This window comes from Triturus cristatus, chromosome 3_1 (genome assembly GCF_964204655.1).
Source record: "Triturus cristatus chromosome 3_1, aTriCri1.1, whole genome shotgun sequence".
Classification (NCBI taxonomy): Eukaryota; Metazoa; Chordata; class Amphibia; order Caudata; family Salamandridae; genus Triturus; species Triturus cristatus.
Window position 1 is genome coordinate 1,088,520,082 of NC_140583.1, and position 14,484 is coordinate 1,088,534,565.

The 14,484-nt window shown below is 45.9% G+C and overlaps 1 protein-coding gene across 2 annotated transcripts in view; it reads left to right on the forward strand.

Annotated features, from left to right (window-relative positions):
* The window catches only part of ARHGEF12 (Rho guanine nucleotide exchange factor 12), a 715,358-nt gene that overhangs the window by 612,902 nt on the left and 87,972 nt on the right, over window positions 1-14,484 (forward strand). For both annotated transcript variants that reach the window (XM_085645963.1, XM_085645964.1), the window contains one exon: window positions 5,012-5,449. In XM_085645963.1, the coding sequence (XP_085502089.1) occupies window positions 5,012-5,449 (438 nt within the window). The remainder of the gene's footprint in view (window positions 1-5,011; window positions 5,450-14,484) is intronic.

The window sequence follows — 14,484 nt, forward strand, 5'->3', positions numbered from 1 at the left end:
GGTCCATTTCATTGGAACTCTCCTGGACGAGGTGCAGTTCAAGATCTTCCCTAAGTTGCACTGAATCCAAGACATTTGACCTATGAACCTGACATTTTAGCCTTGGTACTGAATCTCGGCGACAGCAGCTTTGAGTCTTGTTGGTCTTTTTAGAATCCTGCATCCTCTTTGTTGACTATGCCTTTTAATAAATGCAGACACTGTAACGGGATCTGAAGTTTCCCAGTGTGAATTTATTCTGGATGTACATGCCATACATTATTCAGCCTTGTAGTGGTTTGGGTCTGGAACTGTCGTCCTTTTTTTGTTTTCTTTTTTTTGTGGATGTCGTCATCGACTACCATGTGGTGCTGTGTCCGCCCACTTGTGACGTCAGATTTGTGCCTCAGAAGTTCCTGTGCAAGTTTGCCTTCTTCAGATTATTTTTTGCCACTGTTGGGTCTGTAGGCAGAACGAGACACACTATCTGAAAATGGCATTAACAGTTCATCGAGGACCGAGCTACGGATAACGATGGAAAGTTGAAGGTGACAATGGAAAAGGCAGAGTCGAGCGAAAACATTGTCTGGACTGTGTTTCCAATGAGGAACGAGCTAAAACCAACTACACAGTCAGACAATGTTCAACCAGGTTTCAGGGACATTCAGGGGACATGGAGAATTCGCCTTATAAGTTTTGTCCCTTGTGCCACCACAAGTTCACACAGGACCGTCACTAATTATGCAACTTGTTCCTGCTTAAAGAAGCAGCACTGAGGAATGCAAGGTGTGCATCGAATTTCAGCCCAAAACCTTGAAAGCTAAAAAAAAAAAACAACAATGGATTCTCACTACGTGAAAATGCAATTACAGCAACAACGCATCTCACTCGGAGACATCGGGCTATCCATTGATAATGACAACATAATCCCAGAGCCTTGTGATGGACTCCAAATCCTTCGTACCACCTCTTTTCACACCCACACCCTCACTGACGCTGCAACATTGAACAATTGAAGGGCGGTTAAAGCAAAAAAGCCTCACAGGACCAAGACTAAGGACACCACGGAAGACAAACCCTCTGAGACCAATTCAATGTTGAAGAGCAGTCAAGGGAGAGATAATCAAAGGACAAAAAACCTTCAACATGGAAGAGAAAGTCGACAATGACCCTCGACATGAAGCAACAGGTCAAGTTGAACACAAAATGACTCGAGGCAGAAATAGCTGCCATTTTGTAAAATAAGATGGACCTTGAGTCCTTAAAGACGTTCTGAATCCTATCAGAACCTCAGGAGCCATGATGGGTTGTGGAGGAAGAGCTCGAGCAACCTTCGACACTGGAGCCACACAACAAGGAGCAGGAATGTTTCCTGGAAGAAGGAGATGATGAGGAAATGGTCTTAAACAATGGTGATAGTACACAGGAAGAAGTGTAGCAGGAGCTTAACCTAGACTCTCCAGACTCATGCCCCTCAAGACCATCAATGTTGTTTGACCTAGCAACCTATAACTTGATAAAGCAAGCTGCGGACACATACGAAACCCAGCTTGAGGAAGAGGAGTGAGTTGTGTTTTGAACATTGTTTAGCATTTTCTTTAATACTTAATGTATTTTATATAGATTTTACAGGTGCCCAGGCCCTTGAGCTCTCCAGACCCTTGAGCTCTCCTTTGTGGTAAACTAGATTTGTACTGAAAAAGCTACATTTACCATCCGGTCTCTGGGTTTCTCATTTCTGTCACTATTACCTTGCTCAGTGAGATGCAAAATCTGCCATTCCATCACATTCCCCAAAATCTATTTAATACTGTGCCTCATGCAGGCACTTAATTAAAACCAAAGCAAGGAGGGGAGGTTTTCTTTAAACATTCCCCCTGTCCCCACCTACAAGACTCCTCTTGCAAGAAGCTGCTTGCTACTGTTGCTTTTCTTCTCACCATACACTTTGTAGGGCCTATAGAAAAGTGGCACTTTTTGACATGGTCACCCCCATTCTTTGCTCACTGGTACTGATGTTGTTGATTAATAGTGCACTGGTTCCCCGCTATCCAAGCCCCAGTGCCAGTGCTCTTTCCCTAAAAGCAAGATAAATACTTAATTGTATCCCAGTTTTCAAGGACTTTGGCACTCTTGTAAGTCCCTGGTAAATGGTACCCCTTATACCTGGGGCATGGGTACTGAAGAGGGTCCCTAAGGGCTGCAGCATGTTTTATGCTACCCAAAAGAACCGACATAAACTGCATGCAGAATGCCATTGCTGGAGGTGTGAAATAGTGTAAGCCATTCCAAAAACATGACATTACCCATTCCTTGTGTGCGATGCCCAAGTACACTGCATGTACTATATGTAAGTCTTCCCCATAGCAGGCCTTGGAGCCCTGAGCATTATATTACATGTGAGGGCATATCTGCTTGGCAGATTTGCCCCTGTGATGTCAAGCTTCATTGCCAGACATTGCAGTTGATCAGGAAGCCATCTTAAAGGTATGTGCTGGGCACTGGTCATTACGAGTTACCCAGCTACATAATGGCTTCACTTAAAATTCTGATGTTTGGTATCTTGTCGTAAAAAATCCTGACCGGATGTCTTCATAAATTAGATACTGATGCCAGTATCAGATTTATGAAGACATGCACCCAAAGGGCACCAACGAGGTGGCCCCTGTATCTCTGCTAGTCACTTAGTGTGTTGGCTGACTAGTGTCTTCCTGCCTGCCACCACAGATGAGTTTCTGATCCTATGTAGGTGAGAGCCTGTCCCTCAGAAGCCAGGAACAATGCCTGCTCGGCAGAGGGTGATCAAGCATGATGGCTAGTGAATTTAGAATTTCAACGCCAGAGGCTTCAAAGCCTCTGCCTCCTTTCATGGGTGACCATGGCTGCCCCTAGACATGGGGAACACTACCCCTGACCTGAGGCCCATTTGGCACCAGAGAAGGTGGGAAATTAGATATTCAGGAGGCGTGTTTCACTTACAGGCTAGTTACACCCCTAAGGTGGGCTACCTCAATTAGACAGCCAGAGAAGGGTTTCACCATCTTGTTTTGTTAAAAATAGAGATTTCTGGGTCAGGGTTATGCCCACTCCCCACAGGAAGTGGCCAGATAGGGGATGTAGTCACCCTAGTAGTAGGTAGCCTGTTGGCTACTATCATAAACTCTCCTAAATGCCCCTAAAATGAGTTTCTGACACCAGAGAGACAGATCTGTCTACCCAGGAAAAGAAGAACAAAGAAGAGCTGTTACAGCGAAAACTGGGGACCTATTACGAAGCTGGCACAAAACCCTGGCTGCCCGGCTGCTGGTACCTTGACAGTTGCAAAGACCAGACTCTTCAAAAAGATGTGCATCCTCCCTAATACTTGGAGGACTGCCCAACACTTCGCCAACCATCTAGCGTCTCCCTTAGAGGAACAATCCCCCTGTATCCTCAGGCACCAACCGCACTTGTCTGGTACACCATGTTGTTGGCCATCGGGCCCATTGAGGGAGCAACACGTCCTCAGAAAGTCTTCGTGGCTCTAGATCAGCTCAGTCTCTCTGCCACGTTTTGAGATGCTTGACCCTCCAGGAGCCCCCCTGCACCAATACCCTGAGTACCGGAGCACCTGCACCAGCCAAGGCTGGTTTGTGCCCTGTTCGGACACCAGCGCTGTGAAAAACCTACCTGCACAACGAGAGACTTCAGGAAGGACAAGATCCACAATTAGAGTGACCTTGTTGTCTTGTTTTCCCCTCCTCTGCAGAACCGACTGACGAACATAAGAGCCTCGACCTCCAGTGGCCAGCCAGCCAAGACCCTCTTCACTCAAGTTCCACAGCCTGGGGCTGTGACTCCTGACTGCGTCCCCTTGGCCTAGGGGTCCTCACAAATCGAGCCCCCCTTTGTGTTTCTCCAGCTTGTCCCCAAGTCCCCCATGCAGCCTCTTGGTTTCAGGTACCATTGACCTTAGCGGTGTAGTGCTCGAATCTACCATCCCAAACCAGCACCTCTGCAATTGGACACCCCAGGGCAGGTAAACCCAAACTGCTGGTGGTTCTGTAGACCTTGGCCGGCCCCTAAGAACCTTATGTCCTAAAGGGCACCCCTGATCACACACTGCAAGTATATGTTTGCTGTGTATGTTTTTTCTCCCATAGGATAACATTACCGCATTCAAGGCTCATACCTCAAAAACTGTTATTTGAGCATTTTTACTGTTTTCTTGTAAAATTGATAACTTCAAAAGTAACTACCTGATTCCGAAGTACTCGCTGTTTAAATTCCTATAATAATCTGTGTTATTTATATACATTAGTCGAGGATTTCTTCTTGAGTATGTGTCTCTCACTTTTCTACTCCGTGTCAACAACAAATGCTTAATGTTCCCCTCTGATATGTCTAAGCTGCTCCACCACCATCACACATAGAGCACTTAGGATAATTAAACTAAGCCTGTGTAAACCGATAAGGGTCGTCTGGACTTTTTTGCGTGGTGGGCCCTTACATTGGTCCACTACATAAAAAGCCAACTTCCTACAGGGCCCTCTTGCGGGACCCCACATGCTTTATCTACTTGTGCACTATCCTCCTTTGAGTAAGTTTCCATTTTACTGCCCTCCCTCTAACACAGTCATATACTGAGAAACCTTTGTAAATATTTCTGTAAACTGCATTAATGCTGCTTGTTTGATTCTGTATGCAGTGTCCTGATTTCAGATATGTACCCATTATCCCTTTGTATGATGACAATCTTTGTGTCATCAGAGGACATACTCTGATCTCTTTTTTGCCTCAGACTTGGTAGGGTAGGTGAACATAGTACAATAAGTGTATTAATTTTGGCACAGATGTGTTTTAGAATGTGCACTCTCAGGAGTAAGTGGTGTTTTCTGTTTCTCCAGTAGGACAGTACAATGCCAAGATCAATTCAAGTTAGCTAAAAAACTAATGAATAAATATGGAATAGCTCCATTTATGTAGGAGGACGTGTGATCTTTATAACCAATTACTAGAATGGCTACTCAATTTATATCTTCTCTCATTTCAGTGGGCCTGTTAAAGCAGCTGCTGCTTCACCAGTTGTTACTCTCCAAGAAGCAGACAGACATGGATTTGCAGCAGGGTCTGTCATCACGGAGCACCTCCGAGGGAGCATTTCACCAGGATGTACCATTTGCACAAAGACATTCTGGAACCAACCTCTTCCACCATGGATCTCCCCAGCAGGTTTCCATCAATAAAAGTCCAGAGTCTAACCCTTGCCTAAGGCCCTCACTGCTGGATCCGGAAGCGAAACAACAAATTGGAAATTTCAAAACAGGTGGGAGACAAGCACATTGCACAGAGAGGACACCTGCAGAAGGTGGCCTGGAGGAAAGTGGTGATCAGTTCTTTGATGCACCTGAAGCCTGCGGCGATGAGATTGCAAATGAGGAGGATGGATCAGGAACAAAAGACGATGTGGAGCTCCGCCTGCGGATCTCAGGTACTTCCATATTTGTATTACTTCCTGCAGAAACCCCAGTCACTGATTTAATTATTTAGTCAGTCAGTTTTTAAACTTTAAATTTACAAACCATGACAACATGATGTATGTCCTTGAAATATAGAGGTTTAAAATCTTCAAATTGTACCCTTAAATATTTAGAGTACTCCTTTGATTATGAACAGAACACCTAATGTGGATAGAACCAAGTGATATATTCATGGTTAGGTGAATAAATTAATTGCTGCAATACCCGTTGATATGTACACATGTACCACAGAGCGTCAAACAGATATGTACTGTAGATTTGCATGAGAACATATCCTAGATGGCTATTAACATGTACCCTATACTGATGTGTGCATAAATATTGCAGACTGACACAAGGATCTGTTACACAGATTGGCACACAGACACATGTAACATCTGTATGGCTTTATTAATTGAACTTTTATATAAGAACTGGTACCTGCACTTGTGGTTCACTAATGGATCCCATGCAAAGACATAGAAATTATGTGCAGAATATATTTGTTTAATATGCACATGCTTCGCCTAATCAAATTATTTATTGATCATTAAAGCTGTCTAGAGACAGATACAAAAAAACAGTGTGTGTTGGCTCATGTTTGTTTTTCAAACCCTCCCTCTGATATCAAGTCTAGCTCCACAGTATTAAAACATCTACAACAGTTCTACAGATATAAAACGATTAACAAAAACACACTTTATTCATAAGCAGTCAAACGACTGCTCAGTGCTGAAACACCCATCAGCAACAAACATCATTCTTTGTTGTAGATGATGCACAAATCACTGTTAATTTAAAAGATATCTTTGAAGTTGAGAGCCTATTAGAAACCTCATGCCAATCATGCAAATTTAAACTCTGTCTAATAATATTTGGGTGATGGTCAACTACTTGCAGGAGATTGGGAAAAAAACGAGGCCCTTTTTTGTTTTGAGTACATCCAGACATCTAGATATTGAATTTAAAATTATGGTTCATGTAATCCTAAAGTTTAGACATCTCTATTGGGTGCCAGAGAACATTGAAATCCTTAGTGAATCCAGTCAGCCAACCTCAAGGAAATGCCATGTTCTGAATAGAAACACAGCTATGCTCAAGTGCAACAAAAAGAACAGCTCGTCTAAGTGATTTGCAGCCCCTCAGATGTAATGTCTACCTCTTCTTTTAGAGACTTCTAACTGCAGATTCCTCACCTTTTGAATTTTCCCCAGGTGTCAGACTGGATCAAGAACCTTTTGATCAATACCTCTGCGCGTGGGCAGGTGGCGCAGTGCAGCTTTCCACTGATACCCTTCTGCTCAGGAAATTATGTGTGGGGCTTACATAGGTGCCACTCTTGCATGCTGACATCAGTTCCTTTCTTCGTGCGCCACAAGACACAGATCCAGAGCTATACCTTGTTTCTTGTGAAAGGGAAATGTCAACTCACAAAACAGCTTTTGTACCCTTAAGGGTTGTTACAAACAGTTGTCTCTGACATTTCATCATCAGATTTGCCTATGGTGCCTAGGTTCGAGCCACGACCCTAAGGCGTGCAGTGACTGCGTGCCGATGAATCCAAAGGCCATATGACACCGCGAGGTGAACTTGTCACCAAGCACTAGAATACTTGCTGACTAGACCGGTCTAAGTTGAAGTGTCTGTCCCGATCCAAAAGCCTCAAAAGTCATTTCTGATGTCAGTCGACTGTCATCAGTGCTTAACTTGCAAAAACAAAAAAGTGCCAGGGCTCTCATTTGGAGGCCACTACAGCTTGCACCACATGTTGCCCCTGCCATGCTGCCAATGATATTAACAACACAACTACTAAGCATCACACTCCTACAAGCATGACGGTTCAGAATATTTCAGGTCCCCAAAGCTATAACAATGACTTGGGCGACAGATAATAGTCATTTTTAACATATATATTGAATTAAAAATTGGCTGTTGTTGTGGTCATCTCAAAATTAGCCACACAGCACCACCTTTTTTTAATATTTCTGTCACAAGTGCCGGTATAGACCATTAAATACCGGTGCTGGGCACCGGAAACCACCTGCTGAAATTTAGCTCTGGTTTTCAAGCTCCAAGTTTTCGGATAAGTTGAAGAAAAAACAGACTAAATCCAAGTGGCACTCTGCCCCTTCCCTCCACTCACATGCTCCTGAGAAGGCGCAAGGGTGTCACCAGGCCTCTTGATCTCGCTCCCAAAGTCAGTCGATGCCCGAAATTATCCCGCAACTTGTCCAGGCACAACCCTATTTGTTGGGATTGACTGCAACACCAAGGCTGACTGCAACACTGAGACAGATTGAAGAGTTTCGCGTGGTTAGCCTCTGGCTCTTTAGATCCTTAACATTTTCCTCTGGAATGCCTGCAGGCCCCATTGTGCCACGAGGCTCTCCATCTGATTTACTGCCTGCAGGTTTGGCTTTGATGCCCATTGGACCCTCTGAATACACCACTGGGCCTCCTCAGATTTCTGTCCCGAATACGCCTCTGTCACCAATCTCCATGCCAGTTCCTAGAGCCGCGACACTGGTGCTAACTCCTCCAACGCCATAGAAGGTGTCCCTTGTGTTCTCTGACACCAAGTCAGCACCTCTACAGCCTCGACCATGATGGGGCTCAATTTCCATTGAGGCCCCACTTGACTTGCTACTTTAACAAGGAAGAACCCATCTGCTACATTCCTCATTTGGCATGGATTCAGACAGTGATTATGATGTGGGTGATAAAATATGACAACCATACCTCGAGGAAAATTGATATGTTAACCTTCAAAAGGTCAGTGGCCATGATACTTCCCCTGAATAGGGACTGCTCTCATCCCCTGGTCCTGCCACTGAGAAGACTGCTTCTTACCTTGAGCTTTCCCACGTTAGAGGTCAAAATCAGTGTCTTTACGGAAAGGCTCCAGCCGCATCTACTGAGGCCTTCTTGCCATTCAATAAGGGCCTTACAGATACCCTTTTGGGGTCTTGGGCCAAACTGTGCTCTGTCACCCCGGTCAGTCACCAGATCGCAAGACTTCATCTCCCTACCCACCCTGCCGTTTTGTCACAGCACATATAAGAAACTGGACTAACCTGAAAACCTTTCTGACTACACCCCCCCTAGAAGGAGTCCAAACAACTGGAGATCTATGAAGGCCTGCTTCTCCTAATACACTATTACCATAATCTTTAGGATTCAGAAGCTCAAGTTCTCCTAGGTGTGCCAGATTATCTCCGACCTGTTCTGACTCAAGCAATACGAGATGCTTGTGATGCGGACATGTTCACAATTCCTTGTGGCTTGGACACCACTGAGGCCATTGGCACCAGTGTTATCGTTCACTGCCACAGCTGGATGTGGTCAACCGTTTTTTAGGCGATGTCAAATTATCCCTTTTGAAAAATACCCTTTAACTGGACTCCACTGATTGGCGACCAGGCAGATTCTGCTCTGAAGCGGGTCAAGAAGATAAGGACTTGATGAGGGGTGCTTTGTAGTCAAACATTTGTCAAAGGGCTCTCCCTGCCATCAGCACCTACTCGTACGTCTCCATCCTCCCGATGTTTGGGATTCTAGCCCTGAGGAAAGCCCCGGACCCATCTGTGGGCCATTGATGGGCTGAAACCTGTCGACCTAGGTAGAACACAACCTGCGTCATTTTTGCCTTAAGTGTCCGATACTTGTTTTTAATCACCCCTACACCACCCATCTAATAAATAATATAATCTGATAGAGACTTCTAGCTGCAGATTTCTTACCTTTGAATTTCCCAGGTATCAGGCTGGATCCGGAAACTTTTGCTGAGAATACCCCTTGCGCTCGACGTTGGGTAGCTCCATTCGGCTCGGCGTGATGTCGGCGTCGTTAGCGTCTGTTATGACGTCATCGTGCCAATATAGGCGGCACACGGACGTCAGTTCTTTTCTTTCCGTGCCAGTTAAGCGCTGACCTGGGAAGAGCTACCCCTCTGCCGCTTTTTGGCAGGCATTTTCTCTCTTCGAGGAACACAGGTTTCAATCCTTGCGGGAGATTGAGTGGCGGCAGTTGATAGCTTTTGACCTTCCTCCCGAAGTCTGTAACGTTATTCTGGTGGCCACTGGCCCTCCACTAAGACAGTATACGCCTGCTGCTGGCAGAAATTTGCATTATACTGCAGAGAAAGGTCCATTCAGTGCCTAGATACCCCCGGGTGATTGTCGCGCTTTAGGAATTCTATTTCATGCGTTCATTAATTGACCCTCTTTCTGCTTCTCTTTCTACTGTCCTTTTATTCATTCTAACCCTTGCCCTGCAGGGCTCTGCCTTGGGAACTCTCAAGGGTTACCTTTCTGCTCTGTATGCTTTTTTGCGGCTGCCAGACCAGCCCTCTCTCTTCAAGTCTCCTATTGTAAATTGATTTCTAAAAGGGCTGGCTAACTTATTTCCACCCACGCCCTTTGTTATGCCACAGTGGTACCTTAATTTGGTCCTTACCTATCTGTTGTGTGCTCCCTTTGAGCCTTTGCACAATTGTCCTCACCCGCTGTTGTCCATCAAGATAGCCTTCTTATTGGCAATTAAATCTTCCCGAAGGTTGAGTGAGTTGCAGGCATGAACTTGTTCCCCTCCTTATCTTATGTCCTTTCCAGACAAGGTTCACACCAGGGCATCTTTTTTGCCAAAGGTTGTGATCCCATTCCATCTGAGTCAGTTCATCACTTTGCCCACCACCTTTGCTCCCTGCATCCCTCTAAGGAAGAGGAGTGTCTCCACCGACAAAGAACGTGGTCATTCTACCTTGAACGCACAAAAGAGTTCCGGGTGGATGATCAACTCTTTGTGGGGTATGTGGGAGCAAAGAAGGGAAGGGCAGTTTAGAAAAGGACCATTTCTCGCTGGGTCGTCTGCATCAAAATCTTTTATGACTTGACAAAGAAGCAGCACCCTGAGGGATTAAGAGCCCATTCCACCAGGGGAAAGACACTGACTATGGCCTTGGTTCGGGGTGTCCCAGTCCAAGACATCTGTCAAGCAGCGACGTGGGCTTCTTTGCACACATTCGCACAACATTACTGCCTTGATGCTCAAGTGCACAGGGATGGACATTTTGCCCGTTCAGTCCTGCAAGACTTCTTAGTTTAGGATGCAAGTCCTGAACCCACCGCCTGTATGGTATAGCTCGGGTATTTGATTCAAAGGTAAGGAATCTGCAACTATAAGTCTCTGTCAGATTAACAAGTTACTTACCTTTGGTAACGCATTATCTGGTAGAGACTCTATCTAGCTGCAGATCTTTACAGCCCCACCCATGCCTCCCCGCTTTGTGGCCTGATATTGTAAGGCTAGGGTTGTTACCCTTTTCAGTGCCCTAGTTTTGCACACGACTACGTCAGGTATTTCGTGGCTCTGCGCTTCTGGCATGGAAAAAACAAAAAGTACTGATGTCCGTGCGCCTGGGTGGATTCTATATAAGCACTGTGATGTCATAACCGAAGTCGACGACATCACGCGGAACTGAATGGAGCCACCCGACGTCATGCGCTAAGGGCATTGCTCAGGAAAAGTTTCTGGACCCAGCCTGACGCCTGGGAAATTCAAAGGTAAGGAATCTGTAGCTAGATAGAATCTCTACCAGATAATGCGTTAAGGTAAGTAACTTTTAAACTCGAGTAGATACTCTGGGTTTTTTGTAGTCAGGATCCCCCACTCTTCAGACCATCCCTGAATAGTCCCTCTATCCACAACAAGGGCCGCCGGCCACTAGAGCTCAGGATGGTGAGTAATGAAACTAGGACACCCAAGTGGTGTGTGAGGGCCATTTTGTTCTTTTTTGGAAATCCCACCTGGGTCCTCTCTTCAGCTAAATGAATCATCCTGAATTGGGTAAAAGGCTCACTAATGAGGATGTCTGGTTCCCATATTTGAGAGCCATACTGGGGTACGTTTGTTTTGTAGTGGTTCTTCATATAGTGGCCAAATTAAGTTGCACTGTGTAGAGAAAGTCCATGTATCCCTTATTATTGTACAGGGGCTTGCTTTAACCCCTTCGCCGCGGCGCTGGGGGGTGTGGGGTGAGCGCGGCGCCGCCATGCTCGTGACGGAACCACGCCGTCATGAGTCACGGGCGAGCTGTGCTCATGATGGCGTGGTTCCGTCACGCCTCCGCCCACTCTTCATTTTGCCCGCACAGGCGGGGAATTAGTGCCGCGTAGGCGGAGCGGCCGCAGCATGACGGAACCACGCCGTCATGAGCACAGCTTGCCCGTGACTCATGACGGCGTGGTTCCGTCATGCGCACGCAAGAGGTTAACAATACCAAGGTGCTCTATTTGTGGTAGTATGGTTGAGCAGCCTGAGGCTTTTTCAGAGGTGAGAGTTAGGCACTTGGTGCACTCACAGAGTCAATAAATGAGACACACACTCAATTTGGAAATCCTACACCAATTTAGAAAAATAACAGATTTTTATATAATTTTAGACATCAAGATATTCGGGATCAGGGAAGTATGTTTTGTGTTAGCATTTTTAGATACTTAAAAAATACAGCTGTCAGATTTGAGGCATGAGCCTCGAACACAGTCATGTTATCCTATGGGTGAAACAAACGCTGCATAGGGACACCTGCAAAGGACTTACAGGACTGTTCCTCTGTACTTAAAGTAAGTAGGGGGCCAAGGTCCAAGAAAGCACCAAGGGTTCAGGTTTACCTGCCCTGGGGTGTTTGAATGCAGAGGTACTTTCAGGGGTGGTAGCCTCGAACGCTACACATTGAAGTCAATGGGAATCAGTGCCTGCAAAGAAAGGCTGCGGGGGGGGTATAGGGTTCCAGTACAGCAGAACCAAAAGGGAGGCTTGGCTCTTGAGGGTCTCTGCAGCAAGGGTGCACTGTGTCAGTAGACTCGGGCTGTGGGGCTCTGGTGCAGAAGTGGATCGCTTCCGTTGGATACTCTCACTTTTTAGTTCGGCATGGAGATGGGGACAAAACAGGGACACACTAGACTGTCTTTTTTCTGGGTTGGTGTCTGGGCTGGACACTAAACAAACCTTGGCTACTGCAAGGGCTCCGGTACCCCAGGTATTGGTGTAAGATGGGTCCTGGTATCTCCAAACTTGGTAGAGACTGATCTGACCTCCTGGAGACCTCCTCCTGGGATGCTGCTGTCTCGGGAGTCAACAGAATGGTGTACCGGGTCGATACGGTGGGTGGCTGAAGGAAAGTGGCTCATCCACTTCAAAGGAGATGCTGGCTGACTGGCGAAGTGCTGACAGCCCTCCAAGGCTTTTGGAGGATGGACGGCTGCAGGATGAGTCAAGTCTTTGCAATTGTGAAGACAGGAGCAGGCACTCAGGGCTTGATGCCAAGTTCACAGCTAGTCCACAGTTCTTTTTTTCTTCAGCTCTTCTCTTTCTTCTTCTTTACTTGGGTGAATCTGAGTTCCTGGGTGCCGAAAGACTCAATTTAGGGGTGATAAGGGGAGTGAAGTGTGGTAGTCAGTGGGCTACTTACCCTTGGGGTGACTACACCCCCTATATGAACCCTTCCTGTGGGGAGTGGACATAACCCTGTCCCGGAGTTCCTAATTCCACCATAAACAAGATGGGGGAATCCTTCTTTCGTGTAGCACATCAGGTAGCCCACCTTAGGGGTGTGACTAGCCTGTTGATGCAACACGCCTACTAGCATAGCTAATTTCCCACCTATCCCGGTGCCTAATGGACCTCAGGGCAGGGGTGGCATCTCCCAGGTTTGGGGAAAGCTGGCTCATGTATGAAAGGCATCAGGGGCTTTGAAACCCCTGGCTTTGATATGCTAAATCTCTTTCCATCCTGTTGGAGGATGCGTGAGGCATTGTTTCTGGCCTCTGAGAGCTTGGGCTCTCACCTGCAGGGGGTCAGAAACATGTCTGTGGTGTCAGGCTGTACGAGAGCAGTCAGCCGCCACACTAGATAGTGGTAGGTTTTTCAGGGGGCACCTCTAAGGTGCCCTATGGGTGCAAGCTATAATAAATATTGTACGGTACTTGTATAGCTGTTCCTATAGACTGTCTGCTTGGAAATGATTTGGAGACTTCCCCCTTGGGTTGAAGTCACACTGAGGACCCATAACAGCATGGTAGGTCTCTCAGGTTGGGTTTGTGTTACAACCAGAGCACAGAGCTGAGCTCTGACTGAAAAATTTAATGGATATTGCAAGAATGGGCCATCCCTCCACGAGAAACGGCAAGAAGACCAGGGGACCAGCTTCTAAACAGATCTCAGTCAGAGCGCCTCTTCTCAGGAAGAGGACTTGGTATTCTCAGAGGTAACTGAGTGTAGGAAGCTGGCTCTGTATATACTATACCAAAATGAGGTATAGTGTGCACAGAGTCCAGTGGAACCCCAAAGGTAGGCAGAGGTATAGTTAGATAGCACCTCACTCTCTATTTGTGCTAGTGTGGTCGAGCAGTAAGGCAGTATCAGAGGACATTGTTAAGCATTTGTTGTACACAGTCAGCAAATGAATTCACACACTCAAAGACTGAACTTCAGGCCAATTGTTTTTGTATAAAAATATTCTTTTAGTTATTTTATTTCCTAGAACCAAGCAAGCCTGGCACAAGTAAGTGATAAATACTTTTCAGTAAATATACAGTTGTAATACAGTTTGGATTGTAATTGTATATGCACTTTGTTTTGACTTAGAGTATTGTTTCACAGAAATGCAATGCTTTGTAAATACATTACATAGACTTGAATGGGCTTGTCAGTAAAATACCAGGTAAGTTACTTTTTGGATTACTTTTCTTACACAGAGTAGTATACCTAGATACTACTCTGGAACATTTCCTGTAGACAGGTCATTTTAAAGAATTTCTTTACGTTTTCAAACACCACACTTTAAAACTTTTCCAACAAAAAGTCAATGTTATCCTGTGGAAGAAAATAGTGTTATCGGTTTTAAGGTAAGTATTTGGCAGGGGAAGTTGAGGTTCTGGGGATAGACTCAGGGTTCCCAAGGGTCAAGGATGCACTCTTGTTACACCCTCAGCGGCACTATGGCGGCCGG